This window comes from Haliotis rufescens, unplaced genomic scaffold, assembly GCF_023055435.1.
Source record: "Haliotis rufescens isolate VD_foot unplaced genomic scaffold, xgHalRufe1.0.p SCAF_24, whole genome shotgun sequence".
Taxonomy (NCBI): Eukaryota; Metazoa; Mollusca; class Gastropoda; order Lepetellida; family Haliotidae; genus Haliotis; species Haliotis rufescens.
Genome location: NW_025963935.1, coordinates 10,518,771 through 10,540,481, shown reverse-complemented (window position 1 = coordinate 10,540,481; position 21,711 = coordinate 10,518,771). Strand labels below are relative to the sequence as shown.

Genomic DNA, 21,711 nt, shown 5'->3' with positions numbered 1-21,711 from the left:
ATTGTCTCTTCTATTCAATGTTAACATAGCAACACACATTGTGTCTTCTCTTGAATGTTATCATAGCAACACACATTGTCTCTTCTCTTGAATGTTACCATAGCAACACACATTGTCTCTTCTCTTGAATGTTACCATAGCAACACACATTGTCTCTTCTCTTCAATGTTACCATAGCAACATATGTTCTCTTGCATGTCAGGTTACCATTGTTTCTTTTTATGTTCACATAGTAACATGCAGTGTGTCGCTTCCATGTCCTGTTGCCATTGTAACATCCTGTGCATCGCTTCCATGTCTTGTTACCATAGCAACATGCAGTGTGTCACTTCCATGTCCTGTTGCCATTGTAACATCCTGTGCATCGCTTCCATGTCTTGTTACCATAGCAACATGCAGTGTGTCACTTCCATGTCCTGCTGCCATTGTAACATCCTGTGCATCGCATCCATGTCTTGTTACCATAGCAACATGCAGAATGTCACTTCCATGTCCTGTTGCCATTGTAACATCCTGTGCATCGCATCCATGTCTTGTTACCATAGCAACATGCAGTGTGTCACTTCCATGTCCTGTTTCCATTGTAACATCATGTGCATCTCTTCCATGTCGTGTTACCATAGCAACATGCAGTGTGTCACTTCCATGTCCTGTTTCCATAGCACAATCTCTCCCATCATTGATAATAGGAACATCATGTGTGTCTTTTCCATGTCATGTAACCATAGCAACGCCTAAATCTTCAAACTGGGCCATCTTCAATCCTTAGTTACCATAGCAACATCTATCCATATGAATATCTTCAATGCCAGGTAACCACCTCCACACAATGTCTGCTGTGTTCGTTATGCAAATCATAGAATACAATATCAGCATTATGAAGTCAGGTGGCCATAGGAACACCTGCTTGTTTCTCTTATATTTCCAGTTACCATAGAAACCATATTAGTTAACATTATCATCCACATGGGTCAGCGCAGAAAATGTAAATGCGGTAATCCACTTTCAATAATATCCATGCGTAAGTAACTGTTGCTTGAATTACAATTGTTGCCATGACACTTAGGCCATGGGGTACAATAGAAACAGCGTAGATGGGGGATGAAGCAATATTTGAGCCACTTGTAGTTTGTTGTGCACAATCAGGCAGCTTTTGGCCACTGACTGCCACTTAATTGATCATTTCCAGGACAAGTTCGTTCAGCTGGATGCTCCCATCCAACGTGAGTGAGAGGAACCGCTCAGCTGCCTTGGCGCTGACTGTACGTAAAGCTGGTAGCCGTAGCAACATCTTGCCATGTCTGCGGGTGTCTGTCGGGTAGTGGAACTTCATGTAGCGCAACATGGCTTCCAGGATCTCGATCTGTAGTGTGATCACACTATCCTTGTTCTGTATACCCACAGCATCTGGAATAGAGAGTATGTGATCTGTTCAGAGGCTGACCTTCACACGGGCTCAGAGGCTGACACTCACACGGGCTCAGAGGCTGACACTCACATGGCTGCTCAGAGGCTGACACTCACACGGGCTCAGAGGCTGACACTCACACGGGCTCAGAGGCTGACACAAGGGCTCAGAGGCTGACACTCAGAGGGGCTCAGAGGCTGACATTCAGACGGGCTCAGAGGCTGCCACTCACACGGGCTCAGAGGCTGACACTCACACGGGCTCAGAGGCTGACACTCAGACAGGCTCAGGGGCTGACACTCACACGGGTTCAGAGGCTGACACTCACATGGCTGCTCAGAGGCTGACACTCACACGGGCTCAGAGGCTGACACTCACACGGGCTCAGAGGCTGACACTCACACGGGCTCAGAGGCTGACACTCAGACAGGCCTGGAGGCTGACAGGCTCGGAGGTGAGGATGGGGAGGGAAGGAGGGAGGGTTGAGGATGGGGAGGGAAGGAGGGAGGGATTGAGGATGGGGAGGGAAGGAGGGAGGGTTGAGGATGGGGAGGGAAGGAGGGAGGGTTGAGGATGGGGAGGGAAGGAGGGAGGGATTGAGGAGGGGGAAGGAAGGAAGGAGGGAGGGAGGGGTGAGAGAACTTTCATTGAGAAAATATGCTAAAACATTTACGTATTTCTCTACCACTTACTGTCATCGAAGCCCTACAGAGAGATGGCAATATGGTCACTTTGATGTGTACAGCTGCATTGTCATGCACCTCAATGTTGCCGTTTGCAATATGTAAAGCGCACAGACAGGCTTGCAATAGGCCCTCTATTCTTATTTCAAAGTGGGTTTGTTTACAAACAGGTGAAAAGTCTACACCTGCAGCATGTAACTTGAGCAGAAAATTCTGTTGTGGAATAAGCTGAGTGAATCTGGGTAAGCTATTGTTTACAAACAAAGCTTAAGAACGGTCAACGTCCTGTCCCTTTAACGCCACTTTCAACAGTATTTCAGTTACATCACCTAAATGTGGGCGGAAAGCTAGAAACAGTACTCCCTCAGACACCAGGCAACTTTACACAATGATTTCACATCTTACCAGGGTAAGTGAGGACCAAAGCGTTGAGGATACAGAATTCACTGTGATCCAAGTGGACTTCCTTCAGCCGGACGGCAAACTCCAGCGTGGCATTGATCAACTCCTTCCCCCAACCCATCGTCTGGGCGATCTCCGAGGGAACCAACAGCCCGTCAGCAAACTTGATAGTGTTGTCCAGACCCATGGATCTGCAATACATAGCAGACATCTTAATACCAGGACGAACTTCAGGTGTGCACCTCTTGACTGTTTGACATGCTAGTGTTGTCCAGACCCATGGATCTGCAATACATAGCAGACATCTTAATACCAGGACGAACTTCAGGTGTGCACCTCTTGACTGTTTGACATGCTATTTCCAGTGTTATGTGCAAACGTTGACATGTTTGTCTTGGAAACTCATTTAATGTGTGTATTACGTGCACTCTCTCTAAACGGCTGTATTTGGGAGTAAAAAGGTGCACACTACAAACTGGATATGTTGTATTTTGGTGTTGCAGAGAATTACTGAAAAACAAACACATCATATTTCATTTTTACCTTATGCGATGTAATAAGCCCCCCGCTCTAATATGCATCCACGGCAATATTTGCTAATACAGTCAAGTCCCGTTAATCCGACATCGTTGGTTGCATATGATTATGTCAGATTAACAAGAATGACGGATAAACGAAATTAAGTAGTATCAACGTTTGTGATCGAAAAACTACACGATAGGTAACGATACAAACACGTAATAAAAAAAGAAAAATGAAATATTCATATTGTTTTATTTCATTGTTAGCGGGATATGTTTTCTAATCATGCAACCTTTAAAGCTTAGCACAAAACAACTGTTACGGACTGTATGACTTATTCAAAATACTTTAAAGAGGATAGTCTGGAATGGAAGTCGCAAGTTTGAAACTGGTACCGCAAAGCTTGAGAAAGCTGCTTTCTTAGTGGCTAACGTTGATTTTCTGTTAGGCATTTCATTGGTCGGTCATAGTTTGCGAAAGGTTGTTCTGTTGTGACCTGTAACGGGATGTCCTCAGCGATAGCAAGAACTTGTATCTGATTTTAATGCGAATGAGGTAATCTAAGCATGTGATTAATCCTGTATTTAAAGCATTAATTGTTTATTGTTAAGCAAGTTTATCTCTGCATCCGTTGTAATATACAGCTACTCGTTGACTCGTCTCGCATCAAAACACTGGCTGTGTACTCGGGGGCAGATGACCACGGAGTACGCTGATCACTGTGTCGGATTAACGAGACTGATTAATGAGTGATTTCGTTAATTCGTTGCAAATTTTGTGTGTCAGAGTCGGAGTGCGAGACTGTCGGATTAACGGGTGTAAATAGCACTGATTTAATCGGTTCCCATCATTAGTGTCGGATAAAGCCGATTGTCGGATTAACGAGTGTCGGATTAACGAGACTTGACTGTATATTGGGCCATGGCTAGTGAACAATTCCAATTAGCACCCCTTCCGATTGATCAATGTACACAAGACGTATTTATTCGTGTATAATAGGCCGTCGTGTGTTATATGCACCCTTAATTACGGGCAATTAAATTCTGGAAAAATATATCTGTCGTATATAAACATTTCAGGCTGTCAGCATAAACCACGAAATTCACGATCTTTCAACTCCTAAATTTTCATGAAAATAATATTTGAATAAGAGCCCCCTATTTCTATTTTGAGATTGCCCTGGGTGCTTATTACGTCAAATACAGTTTTTCTGAAATTTCAGTTTGGTGGATCCATAATACAAGACAAGATATTGGTCTGGCCTAACTTGGACACTGGAGTGAGTGGGTTGGCATTGAAAAGTATTTCAGTCAGATCATCAGAGAAGTAATCCAGGAGGACAAACCACAGGTTGACATCATGAGCATGCTGCCAGGGTAGGATGACATGCAATCCTGAAGATCCAGGGTAAAATAGGTCTTCAGCAACCCATGCTTGCCTTAAGAGACAACTATGCTTGTCGTGAGAGGCGACTAACGGGATCGGGTGGTCAGGCTTGCTGACTTGGTTGATGCATGTCCTCGTATTCCATTTGCATGGATTGATGCTCATGATGTCAATCACTGGATTGTCTGGTCCAGCCTCGATTATTTACAGACCGCCTTCATATAGCTGGAATATTGCTGAGTGCGGCGTTAAACAACAAACAAAACATGCAATCAACCAATCACTGAGTTTTGATGGAGAAGTCGTCCATTCAACACCAAATCAGGCAGTCAATGTGACCATCCGATCAATGCGACACTGTTTCATTCTTACCTGTATGCCAACCTCAGCACATTCAGTTCCATGAATGAAGATTTTAACAAGGCCATCTGATCCTCCATGTCTAAATTACTGAAACCTGAAAACACAACATGATACACAATATATAGCATTTGACCTGTTGAAGACAGAAGTCATATCTCTATAAAAACAATGCTAGTCAAAGTGAGACAACTGTACTGCAGAGATTAGTCAAAGAATGTGAACCTCAAGTGACTCATCCTTTTGTTATTAGAGCTTCTGCTGCTCTACAGAAAGTCCCTCTGTCCCAGTGATGTTCTACAGAAAGTCCCTCTGTCCCAGTGATGTTCTACAGAAAGTCCCTCTGTCCCAGTGATGTCTACAGAAAGTCCCTCTGACCCAGTGAAGATCTACATAAAGTCCCTCTGTCAAAGTGATGTTCTACAGAAACCCTCCATCCCAGGAATATTCTACAGAAATGTTGTTTCAAATTTTTCTTTCAGTTTAAAGACATTATTTCTGACTAATAAACATAAATGGACCCAAACTGTAATACCATATTTGATGTAATATGTGCCCAGTTCGCTCTCAAAATTAGAAATAAGGTGCTCTTATTAGAATATTATTTTATTGGGGAAAAAAACAGAATTGAAAATGTCTGAAATGTTTATATACGACCGATATATTTTTTCAGAATTTAATTGCCCGTAATTAAGGATGCATATAACACACGAGTGCATATTACACACGAATAAATACTTCTTGTGTACATTGATCAATTTGAAGGGGTTCTAATTGGGATTGTTCACTAGCCAATATATTAGCAAATATTGTGTTTATTAGATTCGGGGGCAGTCGGGTAGCCTAGTGGTTAAAGCGTTCGCTCATCACGCCGAAGACCCGGGTTCGATTCCCGACACGGGTACAATGTGTGAAGCCCATTTCTGGTGTCCTCCGCCGTGATATTGCTGGAATATTGCTAAAAGTGGCGTAAAACCATACTCACTCACTTATTAGAGCGGGGCGTCAAATACGGTAGCTTAGAAGGTTAAGTGTAGTGAAATGAAGTTAGTTTCACAATCTGCACAGACATCTGGACATTATTTACACATGTTCATGGTCATTCATGTATGGTTTACAAACAAACTCACACATACAAAGAAATATGAAATAATAAACATCTGTAATATTTTGTCCTGGATGACAACGTTTGAGAGCTTCACTGACCTGGCACCTTCTTGGCCCACTCGATGATGTATTTGAGTTCCGAGTACCCACACTGCATCAGCTCGTTCACACTGATACCCGAGCTCAGGCCTCCTGAAACAGAGGTCACACATGATAGACTGATGCCTGAAGTCAGCCTCCTGAAACAGAGGTCACACATGATAGACTGATGTCAGAAGTCAGCCTCCTGAAACAGAGGTCACACATGATAGACTGATGCCAGAAGTCAGCCTCCTGAAACAGAGGTCACACATGATAGACTGATGTCAGAAGTCAGCCTCCTGAAACAGAGGTCACACATGATAGACTGATGTCAGAAGTGAGGCCTCCTGAAACAGAGGTCACACATGATAGACTGGTGCCTGAAGTCAGCCTACTGAAACAGAGGTCACACATGATAGACTGATGTCAGAAGTCAGCCTCCTGAAACAGAGGTCACACATGATAGACTGATGCCTGAAGTCAGCCTACTAAAACAGAGGTCACACATGATAGACTGATGCCAGAAGTCAGCCTCCTGAAACAGAGGTCACACATGATAGACTGATGACAGAAGTCAGCCTCCTGAAACAGAGGTCACACATGACACACTGATGCCTGAAGTCAGCCTCCTGAAACAGAGGTCACACATGATAGACTGATGTCAGAAGTCAGGCCTCCTGAAACAGAGGTCACACATGATAGACTGATGTCAGAAGTCAGCCTCCTGAAACAGAGGTCACACATGATAGACTGATGCCAGAAGTCAGCCTCCTGAAACAGAGGTCACACATGATAGACTGATGTCAGAAGTCAGGCCTCCTGAAACAGAGGTCACACATGATAGACTGATGTCAGAAGTCAGCCTCCTGAAACAGAGGTCACACATGATAGACTGATGCCAGAAGTCAGCCTCCTGAAACAGAGGTCACACATGAAAGACTGATGCCAGAAGTCAGCCTCCTGAAACAGAGGTCACACATGTTAGACTGATGTCAGAAGTCAGCCTCCTGAAACAGAGGTCACACATGATAGACTGATGACAGAAGTCAGCCTCCTGAAACAGAGGTCACACATGATAGACTGATGTCAGAAGTCAGCCTCCTGAAACAGAGGTCACACCTGATAGACTGATGTCAGAAGTCAGGCCTCCTGAAACAGAGGTCACACATGATAGACTGATGTCAGAAGTCAGCCTCCTGAAACAGAGGTCACACATGATAGACTGATGCCAGAAGTCAGCCTCCTGAAACAGAGGTCACACATGATAGACTGATGTCAGAAGTCAGCCTCCTGAAACAGAGGTCACACATGATAGACTGATGCCAGAAGTCAGCCTGCTGAAACAGAGGTCACACATGATAGACTGATGTCAGAAGTCAGCCTCCTGAAACAGAGGTCACACATGATAGACTGATGTCAGAAGTCAGCCTCCTGAAACAGAGGTCACACATGATAGACTGATGTCAGAAGTCAGCCTCCTGAAACAGAGGTCACACATGATAGACTGATGCCAGAAGTCAGCCTCCTGAAACAGAGGTCACACATGATAGACTGATGCCAGAAGTCAGCCTCCTGAAACAGAGGTCACACATGATAGACTGATGCCTGAAGTCAGCCTCCTGAAACAGAGGTCACACATGATAGACTGATGCCAGAAGTCAGCCTCCTGAAACAGAGGTCACACATGATAGACTGATGTCAGAAGTCAGCCTCCTGAAACAGAGATCACACATGATAGACTGATGTCAGAAGTCAGCCTGCTGAAGCAGAGGTCACACATGATATACTGATGCTGGAGGTCGAGCCTGATCAAACAGAGGTCACACATGACTTTTGGATCTGGAGGTCAGGCCAACCATGATTCACTGAGGCTTCGTGCACTCACCTTCATTGGTTTGGTTTGTTTGTTGTGATTGACATCATGAGCATCGATCCACGCATTTCGGATTGATGACATGCATCAACCAAGTCAGCGAGCCTGACCACCCGATCCCGTTAATTGTCTCTTACGACAAGCATAGTCATCTTTTACGGCAAGCATGGGTTGCTGAAGACCTATTCTACCCCGGAATCTTCACGGGTCGCACTCACCTTCATACTTTGGCACTGTATCCGGCCCTGCGTCAACCAGGCTGTCCACCAGGGGGTCAGTAAACTCTTTTTTCGGCACCTGCGGGTATCCGATGAGCCCGTCAGACATTACAAGGGGAGACGACTCATCCATTCGTTGCCGCTTTAATCTATGCTTTCCTCCGGGAGCTCGGTCTTCTCGCACAGCTGAACAAAATACACAAATATGTTCAAGATATTAATCATAATAGAATATGTGTCTCTCGTTCCAAGCCAAACATGAAAGTCAAGGGGTCCTTGTCATAACTCTTTGGGGGAAATCTAGATTCACATTCTAAAAGAGAAAACATTTTGACCACAAGACCCTCCAGACATTCAAACTGTGTGTCTAGTTTGAAGTGAGATTATATTTTCGAAACAATTATGCCTTCAGGCTATTGAAAAATAAGAAATTGTCTGAAACAAAATCATATACTTTTGCAAAAACCTGGTTTTCATATGACCGATATAAAATGTCCAGTCTCCATACAAAATCCCAGATGCCGAAAACCATGGATTGCATCCCAATAGACATACAATGTTCATTGTCCCAAATTGTTAACAGGAAATCACCATGGTAAAGGTCGTGTAGCTAAAGTAATTATCAAATCTACAGGGGTTCCATTTCATTTTTGTAAAGCCACTTGCCCAGAGACAAGTTTCATTTGTTTGTTTGTCTGTTGTTTAATGCCACGCTCACCAATATTCCAACTTTCTGTGAATAGTCAATTCTGGACTAGACAATCCAGTGATTGATATATCATGAGCGTTGATACAGGCAATTGGGATTGATGACATGCATCAACCAAGTCAGTGAGACAGACCACATCCCATTAGTAGCCTCTTAAGACAAGCAAGTCACCTTTAAGACAAGCATGGTTTGCTGAAGACCTATTCTACCCCGGATCTTCACGTGTCCTCAGAGACTGGTGGTGGTCTCCTGCACTCCTAGTTTTGCTGGTCAAGGTAATCCTGCTGAACAATTCCGAAAAAGCTAACACACAGCAAAATATATTTCTTGGGACATTTTTTAAACCTTGTACAATTCACTAGAAAAGTGTGAATATTGTGTTCAGTTACCAGCTTTGTGTTACCATGTTACATACAGAGTGTCTTTTTCAAGACAAACTGTAGAACACACAACATGTACAGCAAACGATTTGCTTCTTCTAACACCTCAAGGGGGCACGGGTGGCCCAGTCGTCTAAAGCGCCGCGATTCGCTGTGCAGAGTTGCGTCCCTTGGGCACGCCAGAAACCTATGATTGTGGGTTCGAATCCCGGTTCGCCCCGATTATGTTTCTAGGTTTGTCAGCACCATACCCGTGCCCGTGGGTTTCGCCGAAGTGGTAAACGTCACTTTGGGCTTTCCTCCCACATTAAGCTGACACGCCATGATATAACTGGAATACGGTTAAAAGCGGCGATAAGCCCAACTCACTCACTTACTCTAACACCTCAAACCTACTTTTTGTTAAATATCATCATTATCTGGACCAAAAAATTTTCAAAATAAAATCCAAAACCTGTGTGTTGTCCCTAAACAATGTCATGTTATGTTTATGACTCTCTCATTTTCTCCTCTCCCATCAAGCCAGTACCAAAGATGTGTCTCTAACCAAAACCCACACAACAAGAATGAATCAGTTCCTGCTGTTTTCTGCGATTCCATGGTCGGAATTTTGCAGACATGCCCACTTAATGCAGAAATGTATCTATCTTGCAGAAAATCACTTTTTGTGCAGAGCTCATACAGCATTTTGCCTTTGTCTGCCACAGAATTTGTCAAATACACTGAAGAATTTTAACATGTGAGTCGCTATTGTTAAACATATAAAAGTTGCAAAGCTTTACTGAAACGAACAGTTATTATTTGAACCGTGCATTGTATTAATAAAATCATTTCAAATAATTATTAAATATTTGACATTTTGAGAAATGGTTAAATGAATCAAATTGGAATGAAGTGAGGTTTTGCATTATTGCGTCCCCAAAGTGCACAAGTTAAACAGGGGCAAAACTACAAAATTCACATTGATTAAGCTTAAAACCTTTCAGAATTGTGTGTTGCATAATAAAAATTTGGTTGCAGAATTTACAACATTTACCACCCAATTTTTTGTTTTTTGATAGGCATTACTTAGAAGTTGACGGATGACAAGATAGACACATTTTTTTATGGATAACAACTTCTTTAATACTGTGAAAAGCGACGTTTCGGTATAGATCCTTATACCGTTGTCAGTCTTGCTTGACAACGGTATAAGGATTTAACCGAAACGTCGCTTTTCACAGTATTAAAGAAGTTGTTATCCATAAAAAAATGTGTCTATCTTGTCACAATTTTTACTTTTTTGGCAGCGGAATACAGCAGGAGCTGACTTATTTTTCCAGAGCAGTCACAAACCTTCTCTCTTCATCCCCATCTGCAGGCACTTATTAAAGCGACACGCTTGACAGCTGTTCCTGGTGTACTTATTAATTTCACAGCTCCCACCTTCTTTGCAGCAGTAGGTCAGACTCTTTTGTACTGTCCTCTTGAAGAATCCCTTGCACCCCTCGCACGAGAACACGGAGTAGTGGTACCCGGACGCCCGGTCCCCACACACCAGACAGGACGTGTAGGCCATGTCTCCGGGGAAGTTGCTGTTCGGGTGTATCTCTACCTCGTTACCGGCAACCGTTTCCATGGAAACAACTTCCATTGGTTTGGAGGATGACAAACTTGTATGGCTGCTTGTCTGTGTTTCGATTGTGTTGCTGTGAAAGTGATGTAAAGCTTGGCTTGTAATCAAGGACTCGGTTGTGAGGCTTCCGCTGTCTATTGTGGTTTCGCAGCCGTTTTCATCTTGCATGATGATGAGGATGTTGCCCGCACTGTTCAGGCTGGTGTCTGCGTGGCTCCCCATCTCCATCCTGCTTCACCTCGTAAAACAACGGAAACGTATCATCAAGCATGACAACAATGACAACAAAGGTTGGTTGGTTGGTTTCTTGTTTGGCGCTGCACTCAGCAATATTCCAGCTTCATGACGGCGGTCTGTAAATAATCAAGTCTGGACCAGACAATCCAGTGATTGACATCATGAGCATCAATCCATGCAAATGCGATCGATGACATCCTATTGACTGAATTACTTTTGATTGGTTCACAAAACTGTCAACTTTAAAAAAATGAAATCATTAAAAAAATGTATATTGGGCTTAAAAAAATAAAAGAATTGGTTCTCAGGCAATGGTTTTTGAATATATAGTGCAGGCGAGGGGTGTCTTTTTTTTGGGGGGGGGGAAATTATTAATATGCTCATTATTATTATGATTATTATTATGATTATTAATACTTCAGTCCTTCACATTAAGCTGACTTCTGATATAACTGGAATACTGTTTAATGCGACATTACACCCAACTCACCCACAAAAAGGCAAGTACGGCAAGTACGGCGACGGTACTGGGTGTTTGGAAAGCATGCAAGAAATAATCATTAAATCATTCAAAATTTGGATTTTTAAAAGTTCATTTTTATTCTTAAATTTAGAGGTATTTTGAGATTTGCTTTTAATGCAATACTACAGAACCAAGTATCAATACCTATTCCTATCTATTGGTACTGTTTCAAATGAATACATAGAGAATACTACAGTCTCATTCTCTTCAGATACTATTTTTACTAAAGTGGATTTTCTATGGTATCTGACGAAGTGAAAGCCATGTTAAATATGCATTTAAGTGTATACATAATATCTATTGTTGGTTAACAGACCAAACTGAAATCTGTTTGCGTATGAACATTGATATATGCCCAAATATGGGCATTGTTGACATTTCTCTGCATACACATTAATTACATATTCCTGCTGTTTATGTGCAAACATGACACTACCAACGCTTATGATCCTTTTTTAAGAACTTCGTCAACTTATGGTAATTCAAGAGCATCACTGTTCGCACTCAGGACAACTGTAAATAAATGATTTTTGTTTGTTTGTTGGTTAACGCCGCATTCCGCAATATTCCAGCTATGTGACGGCGGTCTGTAAATAATCAAGTCTGGACCGGACAATCCAGTGATTGACATCATGAGCATCGATCGGCGCAATTGGGATGGATGACATGCATCAACCAAGTCAGCAAGCCTGACCACCCGATCCCGTTAGTCGCCTTTTACGGCAAGCATAGTTGTCTTTTACGGCAAGCATGGGTTGCTGAATACCTATTCTACCCTGGAATCTTCACGGGTCTGTAAGAAAATGAAAAACGTCAATTAACGCTGCGCTTTGAATCTCGGACCAACGGTGGGTAGCTTGCACCGCCAGGATCCCAGCAATGAGATCAAGGAAACCAAACCATTTGGATCAATCTTTCAGCTGAATGTATATCCTGTCTGAACCATTTTGGAAGAGGGAAATCAGAGTGCTTGCCAAAGACGTTCATGTCAACTGTCGACCCTACACTGAAGACGTGAAAATCAACAAACTCAAGTCTGCTTGCAGCATTGAACGAAGGGCAAGGTCACCATTGGTATAAGAAAAGACAACTGTGATCTACTCTCAGCATTTTACGCAAGAGAGCAATAGAGAACGTTATTGTTCACATTTGGGATGTTTGGGGTCACAATATATGACTTCCACAGAGTTTTTGAATGATTCGTATCGGAACTGTTCACTTTTAGTGTCAACTTTTAACAAACACTTCCCGAAACAGATGTGCTTTGAAGGAGTGAGTGAGTGAGTTGGGGTTAACGCCGTTTTAACAGTATTCCAGTTATATCACGGCGTGTCAGCTTAATGTGGGAGGAAAGCCCGAAGTGATGCAGGTCCCAGATGTTTACCACTTCGGTGAAACCCACGAGCACGGGTATGGTGCTGACAAACCTAGAAACATAATCGGGGCGAACCGGGATTCGAACCCACAATCATAGGTTTCTGGCATGACCAAGGGATGCAACTCTGCACAGCGAATCGCGGCGCCTTAGACGACTGGGCCAACCGTGCCCCAGTGCTTTGAAGGAGACACTCTTGACACAACTAGAGCATCTAATGTAAGTCTAAATGTCTGTTCAGATTGTTAAACTAACTTCATTTCACTACACTTAACCTTCTAGGCCCTGCTCTAATAAGCGCCCCCGATGATATTTACTAATATAATGGCTAGTGAACAATTCCAATTAGCCCCCCTTCCGAATGATCAATGTACACAAGACTTATTTATTTCGTGTATAATACGCACTTGTGTGTTATCATGGTTATATGCACCCTTAATTACAGGTAATTAAATTCTGGAAAAATATATCTGTCGTGTATAATACGCACAGACTTTTCTTTTGTATCATTTCAGGCTGTAAGCATAAACCACGAAATTTACGATCTTTCAACTCTTTGACCAAAATTATATTCTGAAAAGAGCCTCCTATTTCTAATTTTGAAAGCCCCCTGGGCGCTTATTATGTCGAATATGGTAAATCAAATTGACAGTCGATAAAGTATAGGGAGCCTAGATATATAGATCGGTAGTCATACATTGCAAATGGAAACAGCTCAATTATATAATGTCTGTAGTAGCTCTATGCTTTACTAGTAAAGTATCCAAAGCAAAATTGACGTGTGTGACTATCTTGTTTGGTGTCATAGTGTTTGTAAATGTTTCTCACAGAGCTCCAGATATGCTGCGTATCTGCGTAAAATACGCATCAGAAATGCAGAAATATGCAGTAAAATAAAATCCAAGCGTATCAAATACACAACGAACATTACTGATACGCTACAAAAATAAAACTTGTGCGTATCAGCAAAATATTGTGAAGTAACCCTGCGTATTCGATTAGCAAATCGGCAACTTATTTTGAAATTATAAACGGGCATTCTGTCAAGCTTGCCAAACTCCACGATGACACTTACATCATGATCATTTGCCATCACACTTTCTTGTGGAAGTATCGTGGTATTTTTGAGTCCTATAAAGCTCTCGAACCCACACGTCACCAGTTTGCAGGGACAAGATGAATAGTGTTTTTAAATATGTAACTTTAATACTCACATGTGTAAAAACTATTGGGTAACAGAAGTTTGAATACCCAGATAGAATTACTGATACCCAATGATTTTAAAATGCATGGGTAAAATACCCACAACACCAAAAGCTTATCTGGAGCTTTGTCTCGCTTTCATGAGATTCCTTCAGTCCTCCCTCGTTGTTGTTGAACATTTTGTAAAAGTGAATAACGTCTCGTGATTTTTTTTATGAATGAAAAAAGAAGTTCTGGTGTGACAGAGGTCATGGTTACACAAAAAAAACAAATAAAACGAGGTCAACCTTGTACGACACACGTGTGACATACCGATTTAGCATCTTACCAGACTGACTGACTGAGTATGGTTTTACGCCGCTTTTAGCAATATACCAGCAATATCACGGCGGGGGACACCGGAAATGGGCTTCACACATTGTACCCATGTCGGGAATCGAACCCGGGTCTTCGGCATGGCGAGCGAACGCTTTAACCACTGGGCTACCCGACCGCCCCGCATCTTACCAGAGCTATAGATAAGCAGCGTATTTGCGTAAAATACCCCCAAAATATTCAAAACCCAATTACTTTCAATTAACTAGCGTACAGCAACGCATGCATTAAATGAAAAACTCAAATGTATAAAAACAGCACCAGTAAATACCCAATGAAGCTTTTTCAGCATGCGCACAAAGGCGTTAATTTCCAAAACACAATTACAAGCTTATTTACTTTCCGAGTCAAGCATATATATTTAGAACAGTATATACATCGAAAACATTATTTCATTTTTTTTAATCTTAAAATGTTCACTAATGTGGGGAAAAACCAAATAGAGTGATAATTAGACGAGTGAAAAAATATTGGTTACCCAATATTGACAGTAGGGGGTGACTTCGCCTAGGAGAACACTACCAAGCTGAGTGCCGTTCATTTCCCGAGGAACGTCAGTATGTCACGTGATAACGTTCGAGCGGAGACATACAGAACTACGTAAGGGGAATTCCTCAATGTCTAAAAATAATATTAAAAATCATTAGGGTAAACTGAGAGCCACATCAATTCAGTCGATAAATGATGCAGGCGTTGAAGCCAGACAGATCATGTGTATGTCAGGTCACCGTACATCATGGAATTTGCTCACGCGAGGCAGTGCCTTCATCAGCTGATGAATGTCAACAAATAAAACTTCAATCTTTAAATGAACAAGCGTATAATTGACAAAGTCATCTATATCATATATCCCCCGCCCATTTTAACACGTTATGGTCCCAAACCAGGTAACTGACCCAACATTTCTCTTAGCATGCTTAGCCCATGTCAAAAAAGCTGCAATGGAAATTCTAAAATAAACATTTCTAAAACTTCTTAATATCAAATGGCACTAGTTCAGTGTGCGCTTTATATATAGACATGCAATATTTGGCAAGGAAATATTTAACAGTTTATTTGTTATACTACTCAAGTAAACCAATCCTATATTAAAACTTAAATCCAACTTGTTGTCATGGAAACATAAACAATAAAAAATTCTAAAAGTGCTATATATCAAAACGCACCAGTTCAGTATGTGCCTGGTAGACATGCAAAGTTTTGTAAGAAAGAATTTAACGTTTTTTGAGTTACACTCTGGAAACGAACACCACCCCTGTAGAACCTAAGTCCAACTTATTGCCATGGAAACATGAAAAAAATTTTTTCTAAAATTCCTAAATAGCAAGAGGCACCACTCAGTATGTGTCTGGTAAACATGCACAGTTTTTGTTAGAAAGTATTTAACGGTTTTTGAGTTACGCTCCGGAAACGAACCGCACCCTTATAGAACCTAAGTCCAACTTGTTGCCATGGAAACGTAAAAATAAAAATTTATAAAATTCCTAAATAGCAAAAGGCACCAGTTCAGCATGAGTCTCATAGACATGCAAAGTTTCGTAGAGAAATATTTAACGGTTCCTGAGTTATGCTCCGGAAACAATTTCAAGACGCACACACCCACACACGCACACACACACACACACACACCATGCACACACACACGGACGGAACCCATTTCTCTATCCCCCGCCAACTTCGTTATGGCCAACTTCGTTATGGCCAACTTCGTTATGGCGGGGGACAAAAATGTAATAACCCAAATAAAATCGAAACCCTAGAGTAAAAACTCAATTGGTCAAAAAGTTATCTGGAGCTCTGCTTACCACCTGCATCTTCACCACATGGGTAGGTAGTAAAGGTTACTTCTACAAAAGCCATAAGATTAGCTAGTAGATAGTAGTACACAATAATACACTGTACAAAATATGAATTGGAAATTTTTAATAACATTTGCTGTGGACTTTGAGCAGGTGTAGATAAATTCCTGAATTATCAGCTTGATGAGATCAGAGGCCAGTGATTATCCAAGTTTAGATAACAAAATACATTCCTCAGTATGAACCAATCTCCTTGTAGATACAAGGCAGGGTTATTCCCCTTAAAGAATCGCTTCCTGACCTGCTAAAGAGCCTACTCCAGTGGTGGTTACTAGGGCTGTTACGATTCACTCTCGTATTCGGTGAATTGAACCGTATCCATTCATGAATTGAATTCGTTATTCGTGGCCACTAGAATCAAATATTTATGAATATGCAGTCCTGTGCATTTACATACCCTGTACCTAAAAATATCCATAAGTACATATTATATGCATAGATGTCTTCAAAGACAACACTCTCATAATATTTAATTTGACAGTATTGTGGTCACTGGTCATTGTCGCATTTGTGCAGATACTAGTTCCTGGATAAGTGCAGTATATAAATGTATAATATATTAATAATTAACAAACCATGTCAAATAATTTATGTTATTGTTTCACTGATTACAACAAATAATACATCAACTGCTCACTTGTTATTGTATTTGTGAATTGCTATTCGTATTCGTTACCCTATATTCGTGATTCGAATCGTATTCGTTGCAGCCCTAGTGGTCACTGGAGCAGAAACTTCTCTCACTGAACATGCTGAATAAGGCCAGCAGAGCCAAGTAGGCTCTGGGGTTATCGGTCAATGTTTGCAAACAATGCTTCAGAACGGTCAACGTACTGGCCCCTTAAACTTTTGCAACCTTCAGAGTCACATCTCCTCACAGTGCTATATTCCCTTCCAGCTCAAAACTTGTAAACAAATGTTTTTTTCATATCCTGTACCAAAACATCCCATGGGGAAAATAAACAATAGTCCCAAATGCATGCTTCACATGATCTTGTTGATCTGAAGAGCCATCAACAAATACTGTATTTGACGTAATAAGCGTCCCGCTCTAATAAGCGCCCACGGCGATATTTGCTAATATATTGGCTAGTGAACAATCCCAATTAGCACCCCTTCCAATTAATCAATGAACACAAGACTTATTTATTTGCACATAATACGCACTCACGTGTTATGTGCATACTTTATTATGGGCAATTAAATTCTGGAAAAATATGTCTGTCGTACATAACATTTCAGGCTGTCAGCATAAACCACGATATATATCTTTTAACTCTGTTTTTTTTCACTAAAATAATATTCCAACAAGAGCCCCCTATTTCTTATTTTTAGAGCGCCCTGGGCGCTTATTACATCGAATACGGTATTTATTTAATGTGAAGTTTACATGCTTTTTCCATTGGACGAAAGGTTGGTCACATGACTGCGAAACTGAAGTTTACAACTGTATGAACGACACATTCTCACATTCATATGTTGGTCCTGAGTCTGTATTATTGAAATGATGTAAACGCTGATGGAGTACTTCCACATTCCCGGGGAAACCCCTGGGAATTCCCAAGCATGAATAAATATGGAAGCGTTGTTTCTGATGATTTCGATCCTTTATCTTGAACTTAGCATTTTAGCATACATGGTTGGTTGGTTTGTTGTTTACCACACTCAGCAATATTCCAGCTGTACGACGGCAGTCTGTAAATTATCGAGTCTGGATCATACAATCCAGTGATTAATATCATGAGCATCGATCCACGCAATTGGGACCTATGACATGCATCAACCAAGTCAGCAAGAGCATACATAGGATAAGTCAGAGAGTTTAACATGTTTAACTCCATGCCCATTCAATAATCATCCTCGCTACAACCAATCCTAGTTACCAAACAAAGAAATGCACAGCCATACTATTGCATCTTCCCGAGGCAAGAGAGTTAACTGAGTTTATAAGTCCAGTTTCCAACCTTGCCATACTAGGCTGGAATTCCTGGGCTCAATCGCAGTGCCACCAGTGGCTATTACGAGTTATGTCCTTTCTAAGCCTCTCCTATTGACCAATCAGATTCAACCTCTCGTATCACTTGCATTTGTTTCAAACAAAACGGCGGCGCCCAGTCAAGACTATCTGATCGATAATCAAGATCTATATTGTGATAAAACGAGTCTTACATCGCGAAGTGCATCAAATCACGTCAGCACCTAGATTAAAAACATGAAAAGATTTAGAAAATATCTGTTGACAACAAGTTAGCGGTGCACATGCTTTGTAAATCCTGCAGTCGACCGAAATCTGCATGACACTCTACGAACCGGATTTCGATTTCGGTGCGCGATTTTGATTGGACTATGCATAGACTCATTAGTCCAGCCAAAATCTAACTCCATAATACCAGCCTAGTTCGGCAAGGGTGGAAACTGGACTTTTATAGTCAGTTAACTCCCTTGCCTCGGGAAGATGTACTATTGTAGTATAGACTCCATCTGTGTCTTGACTGACAGTGACAGTCTGCAGCATCTATGAATTTACCTTAGTACAGTCAAGTCCCGTTAATCCGACACTGTTGGTTGCATATGATTATGTCGGATTAATGAGTATGTCGGATAAACAAAATTAGGTAGTATCAACGTTCGTGATCGAAAATCGGACAACGACACGATAGACAACGATTCAAATACGTTATAATAAATAAAGAGGGAAAAGGCAATATTCATATTTTTATGTTACATTGTTAGCGGTATATGTTCTCTAATCATATGTTTCTAATGTTTGACTGATTCAACATACTTTTTAAAGCATATGGAATGGAAGTCATCAATTTGAAACTAGTGCCGCAATGCTTAAGAAAGCTGCTTTCTTAGTGGCTAATGTTGACTTCCTGTTTGTAATTTCATTGGTCGGTCAAAGTTTGCGAAAGGTTGATCTGACGTGATCTGTAATGGGATGTCCTCAGTGGTAGCGAGAACTTGTATCCGGTTTAATGAGGTTGAGGTAATCAAGGCATGGGATTAATCCTGTTTTGTTTAATTAAAGCAGTAATTGTTTATTGTTAAGCAAATTTATCTCTGCAGCCGTTGAAATATGCAGCTACTCGCCGACTCGTCTCACATCAAAACATGGGGCTGTGTACTTGCGGGCAGATGACCACGGAGTACGCTGATCACTGTGTCGGATTAACGAGACTGATTAATGAGTGATTTTGGTAATTCGTTGCAAATTATGTGTGTCGGAGTGCGAGACTGTCCGATTAACGGGACTAAATAGCACTGATTTAATCGGTTCCCATCATTAGTGTCGGATAAAGCCGATTGTCGGATTAACGAGTGTCGAATTAACGAGACTTGACTGTATCTATTTGACACATCTCTACAATCACCTTTCAAATGATCGACCAACTCATCAATGATGACAAACAAATTGCCACGGGCTCATTTACAACTTCAGAAATCTCTCCCGTCACGTTTATCGTGGTGGACATTTTGACGTCTACAACATGATGTAAATGCATGACGACGTGCTGTCATTGTGAGTGATTTACTGAGGTAATTCTTAACAGACCTATCTCATGTTACAATGATATTTTCATTATTTGAACATATTTGTCCTAAACAAACAAACACAGAAGTCACTGCAGAACAATGTTTGCAAACATACATTCATGTCAGCTCTCCTTCTGATGAAATACTAGGTCTCAAGCTCCGACATTCATACAGTTTGGACCTCACTCTGTGAAGGTTCATTTAAGAATTGACTATGGATTTTTTTTCGGTTCATTGAGGTATGAATCGAAAAACCGATGTGCAAACTGTATGAATCAGGAGATTGTTCGTGCATCATTGAATTTGCTCACGTGAGACACTGTCTTCATCAGCTGATGAATGTCAACAAATACAACTTCAATCCTCAAGTGAACTCACACAAACAGCGGTAGAAACTAACAGTTTCAGTCTACTAGTCCTTATAATGATAGCATATAGCAAAACCTTTAAAAATGGCAAAATTCTACTAGTCCTTAGGATACCTTTACTATTGGGCACTTTGTCAAGGACTATAGGACTAGTGCCAATTTCTAACCCTGACAAAGTGACAGTCAATTCTTAATATATTGTTATAATTCAATTCTAAATTGTCTACGAATTAGCTTGTGCTTTTTCCAAGAATTCACTGTAAATTGTGTCTAGGCGATGTCCATTAATATCAGTAATATTCCCAATCAAAAGCAGGAACTCGTCTGCGTGTTTGTTATTATTATTAGTTACATGGTCCTGTGAATGACAACATGCCAACCTCTAGCCAACCGGTTCATGTGACAAGTTTAGGATTCAATAGCACAAAAAGAGAAATGTAACCACAAACATTTTAAAACAACAACATAAAAAAAGTCTAAAAATAAGTAAGGCCTACTCACCTTGTTGATTCAAACGTTTCGAAAACAAAATTATTCGTAAGCACGAAACACAATTCAATTCATTTTGAAATGACCCATCTGTTCGTGTTTACTGTGAACGAAACATGCTGTGGGTCTATCTCTGTCAAAATGTTGTCTGTTTAGGTTATCCTTCGCATGTTTTCGTTAGGGACTGTAGTAGATAGCTATCCGTTCTACAAATAACTAGCCAAATTCTCCTCTTTCTCCAGCGTCAGGACAGCATCTGGATCCAAGTTAGATAACTCTTCGAGAATCGTTCTCCTTTCTGACATCTTTCCGTAGCTTGCCGAAGCAGGGGTTTCCGAAAAATCGCTTTACACAGCCTTCCTGTCCTCTCTTGAATCGGATAACCGAGGGCAATGTCGTAAATATCCGATATTTCCCGAGTGCACAGTTGTTGCGAATAAAATTAGTTGTGTCTAAAAATAATAAAGAACTAGGAACGAACAACAAATTAGCACAGATTATCAAAACAAAAGAGCTATGGCATTAAATAGGAATATATTTTCCAGCACAAATACTCTGAAGATTCAACATCGAAACTGTCTAATCTCTTACAGATGAAATGAAACGGCCTGAAATGAACACTCCCCGGTCGTAACATGGTAGCCGGATAAAACTGTATATTGCAAAATGGTGAAAGATCTCTGACCCTAAACGGTAAATAAAACCAAAAATTATTCATAAACACTAATAAACACTAATAATGATATACCATATTATATATGATGATCGAAGTGATAATAAATCCATCATGTATTGTTTCAGCGTGTGGTCTGTGGTTTTAAGTTTTAGTTAATTTCCTTTGTAAATAAATAAAGGAATTATTATTATGTCATCATTATTTTAAAGGGAGGCGATGCTCCATGCTCTAGTTTCCACATGAAGACCCACATGGGTACATTGTGTGAAGTCTGGTGTCCTTGATATTGCTGGAATATTGCTCAAAGCGGCGTAAAACAATACTC

General features: G+C 41.0%; 1 protein-coding gene across 1 annotated transcript; it reads right to left on the bottom strand.

The window, feature by feature from the left end:
• Nucleotides 1-300: 300 nt before the first annotated feature.
• LOC124111677 (retinoic acid receptor RXR-alpha-B-like) lies at nt 301-21,198 on the bottom strand. The gene is made up of 7 exons (XM_046471434.2): nt 20,723-21,198; nt 10,465-10,982; nt 8,041-8,226; nt 5,968-6,060; nt 4,774-4,858; nt 2,497-2,684; nt 301-1,407 (listed from the first exon to the last, which is right to left on the bottom strand). Exons 2-7 carry the CDS (start codon nt 10,970-10,972, stop codon nt 1,172-1,174), a joined length of 1,296 nt encoding a protein of 431 aa, XP_046327390.1. The 5' UTR covers nt 10,973-10,982; nt 20,723-21,198; the 3' UTR covers nt 301-1,171.
• Nucleotides 21,199-21,711: the final 513 nt, after the last annotated feature.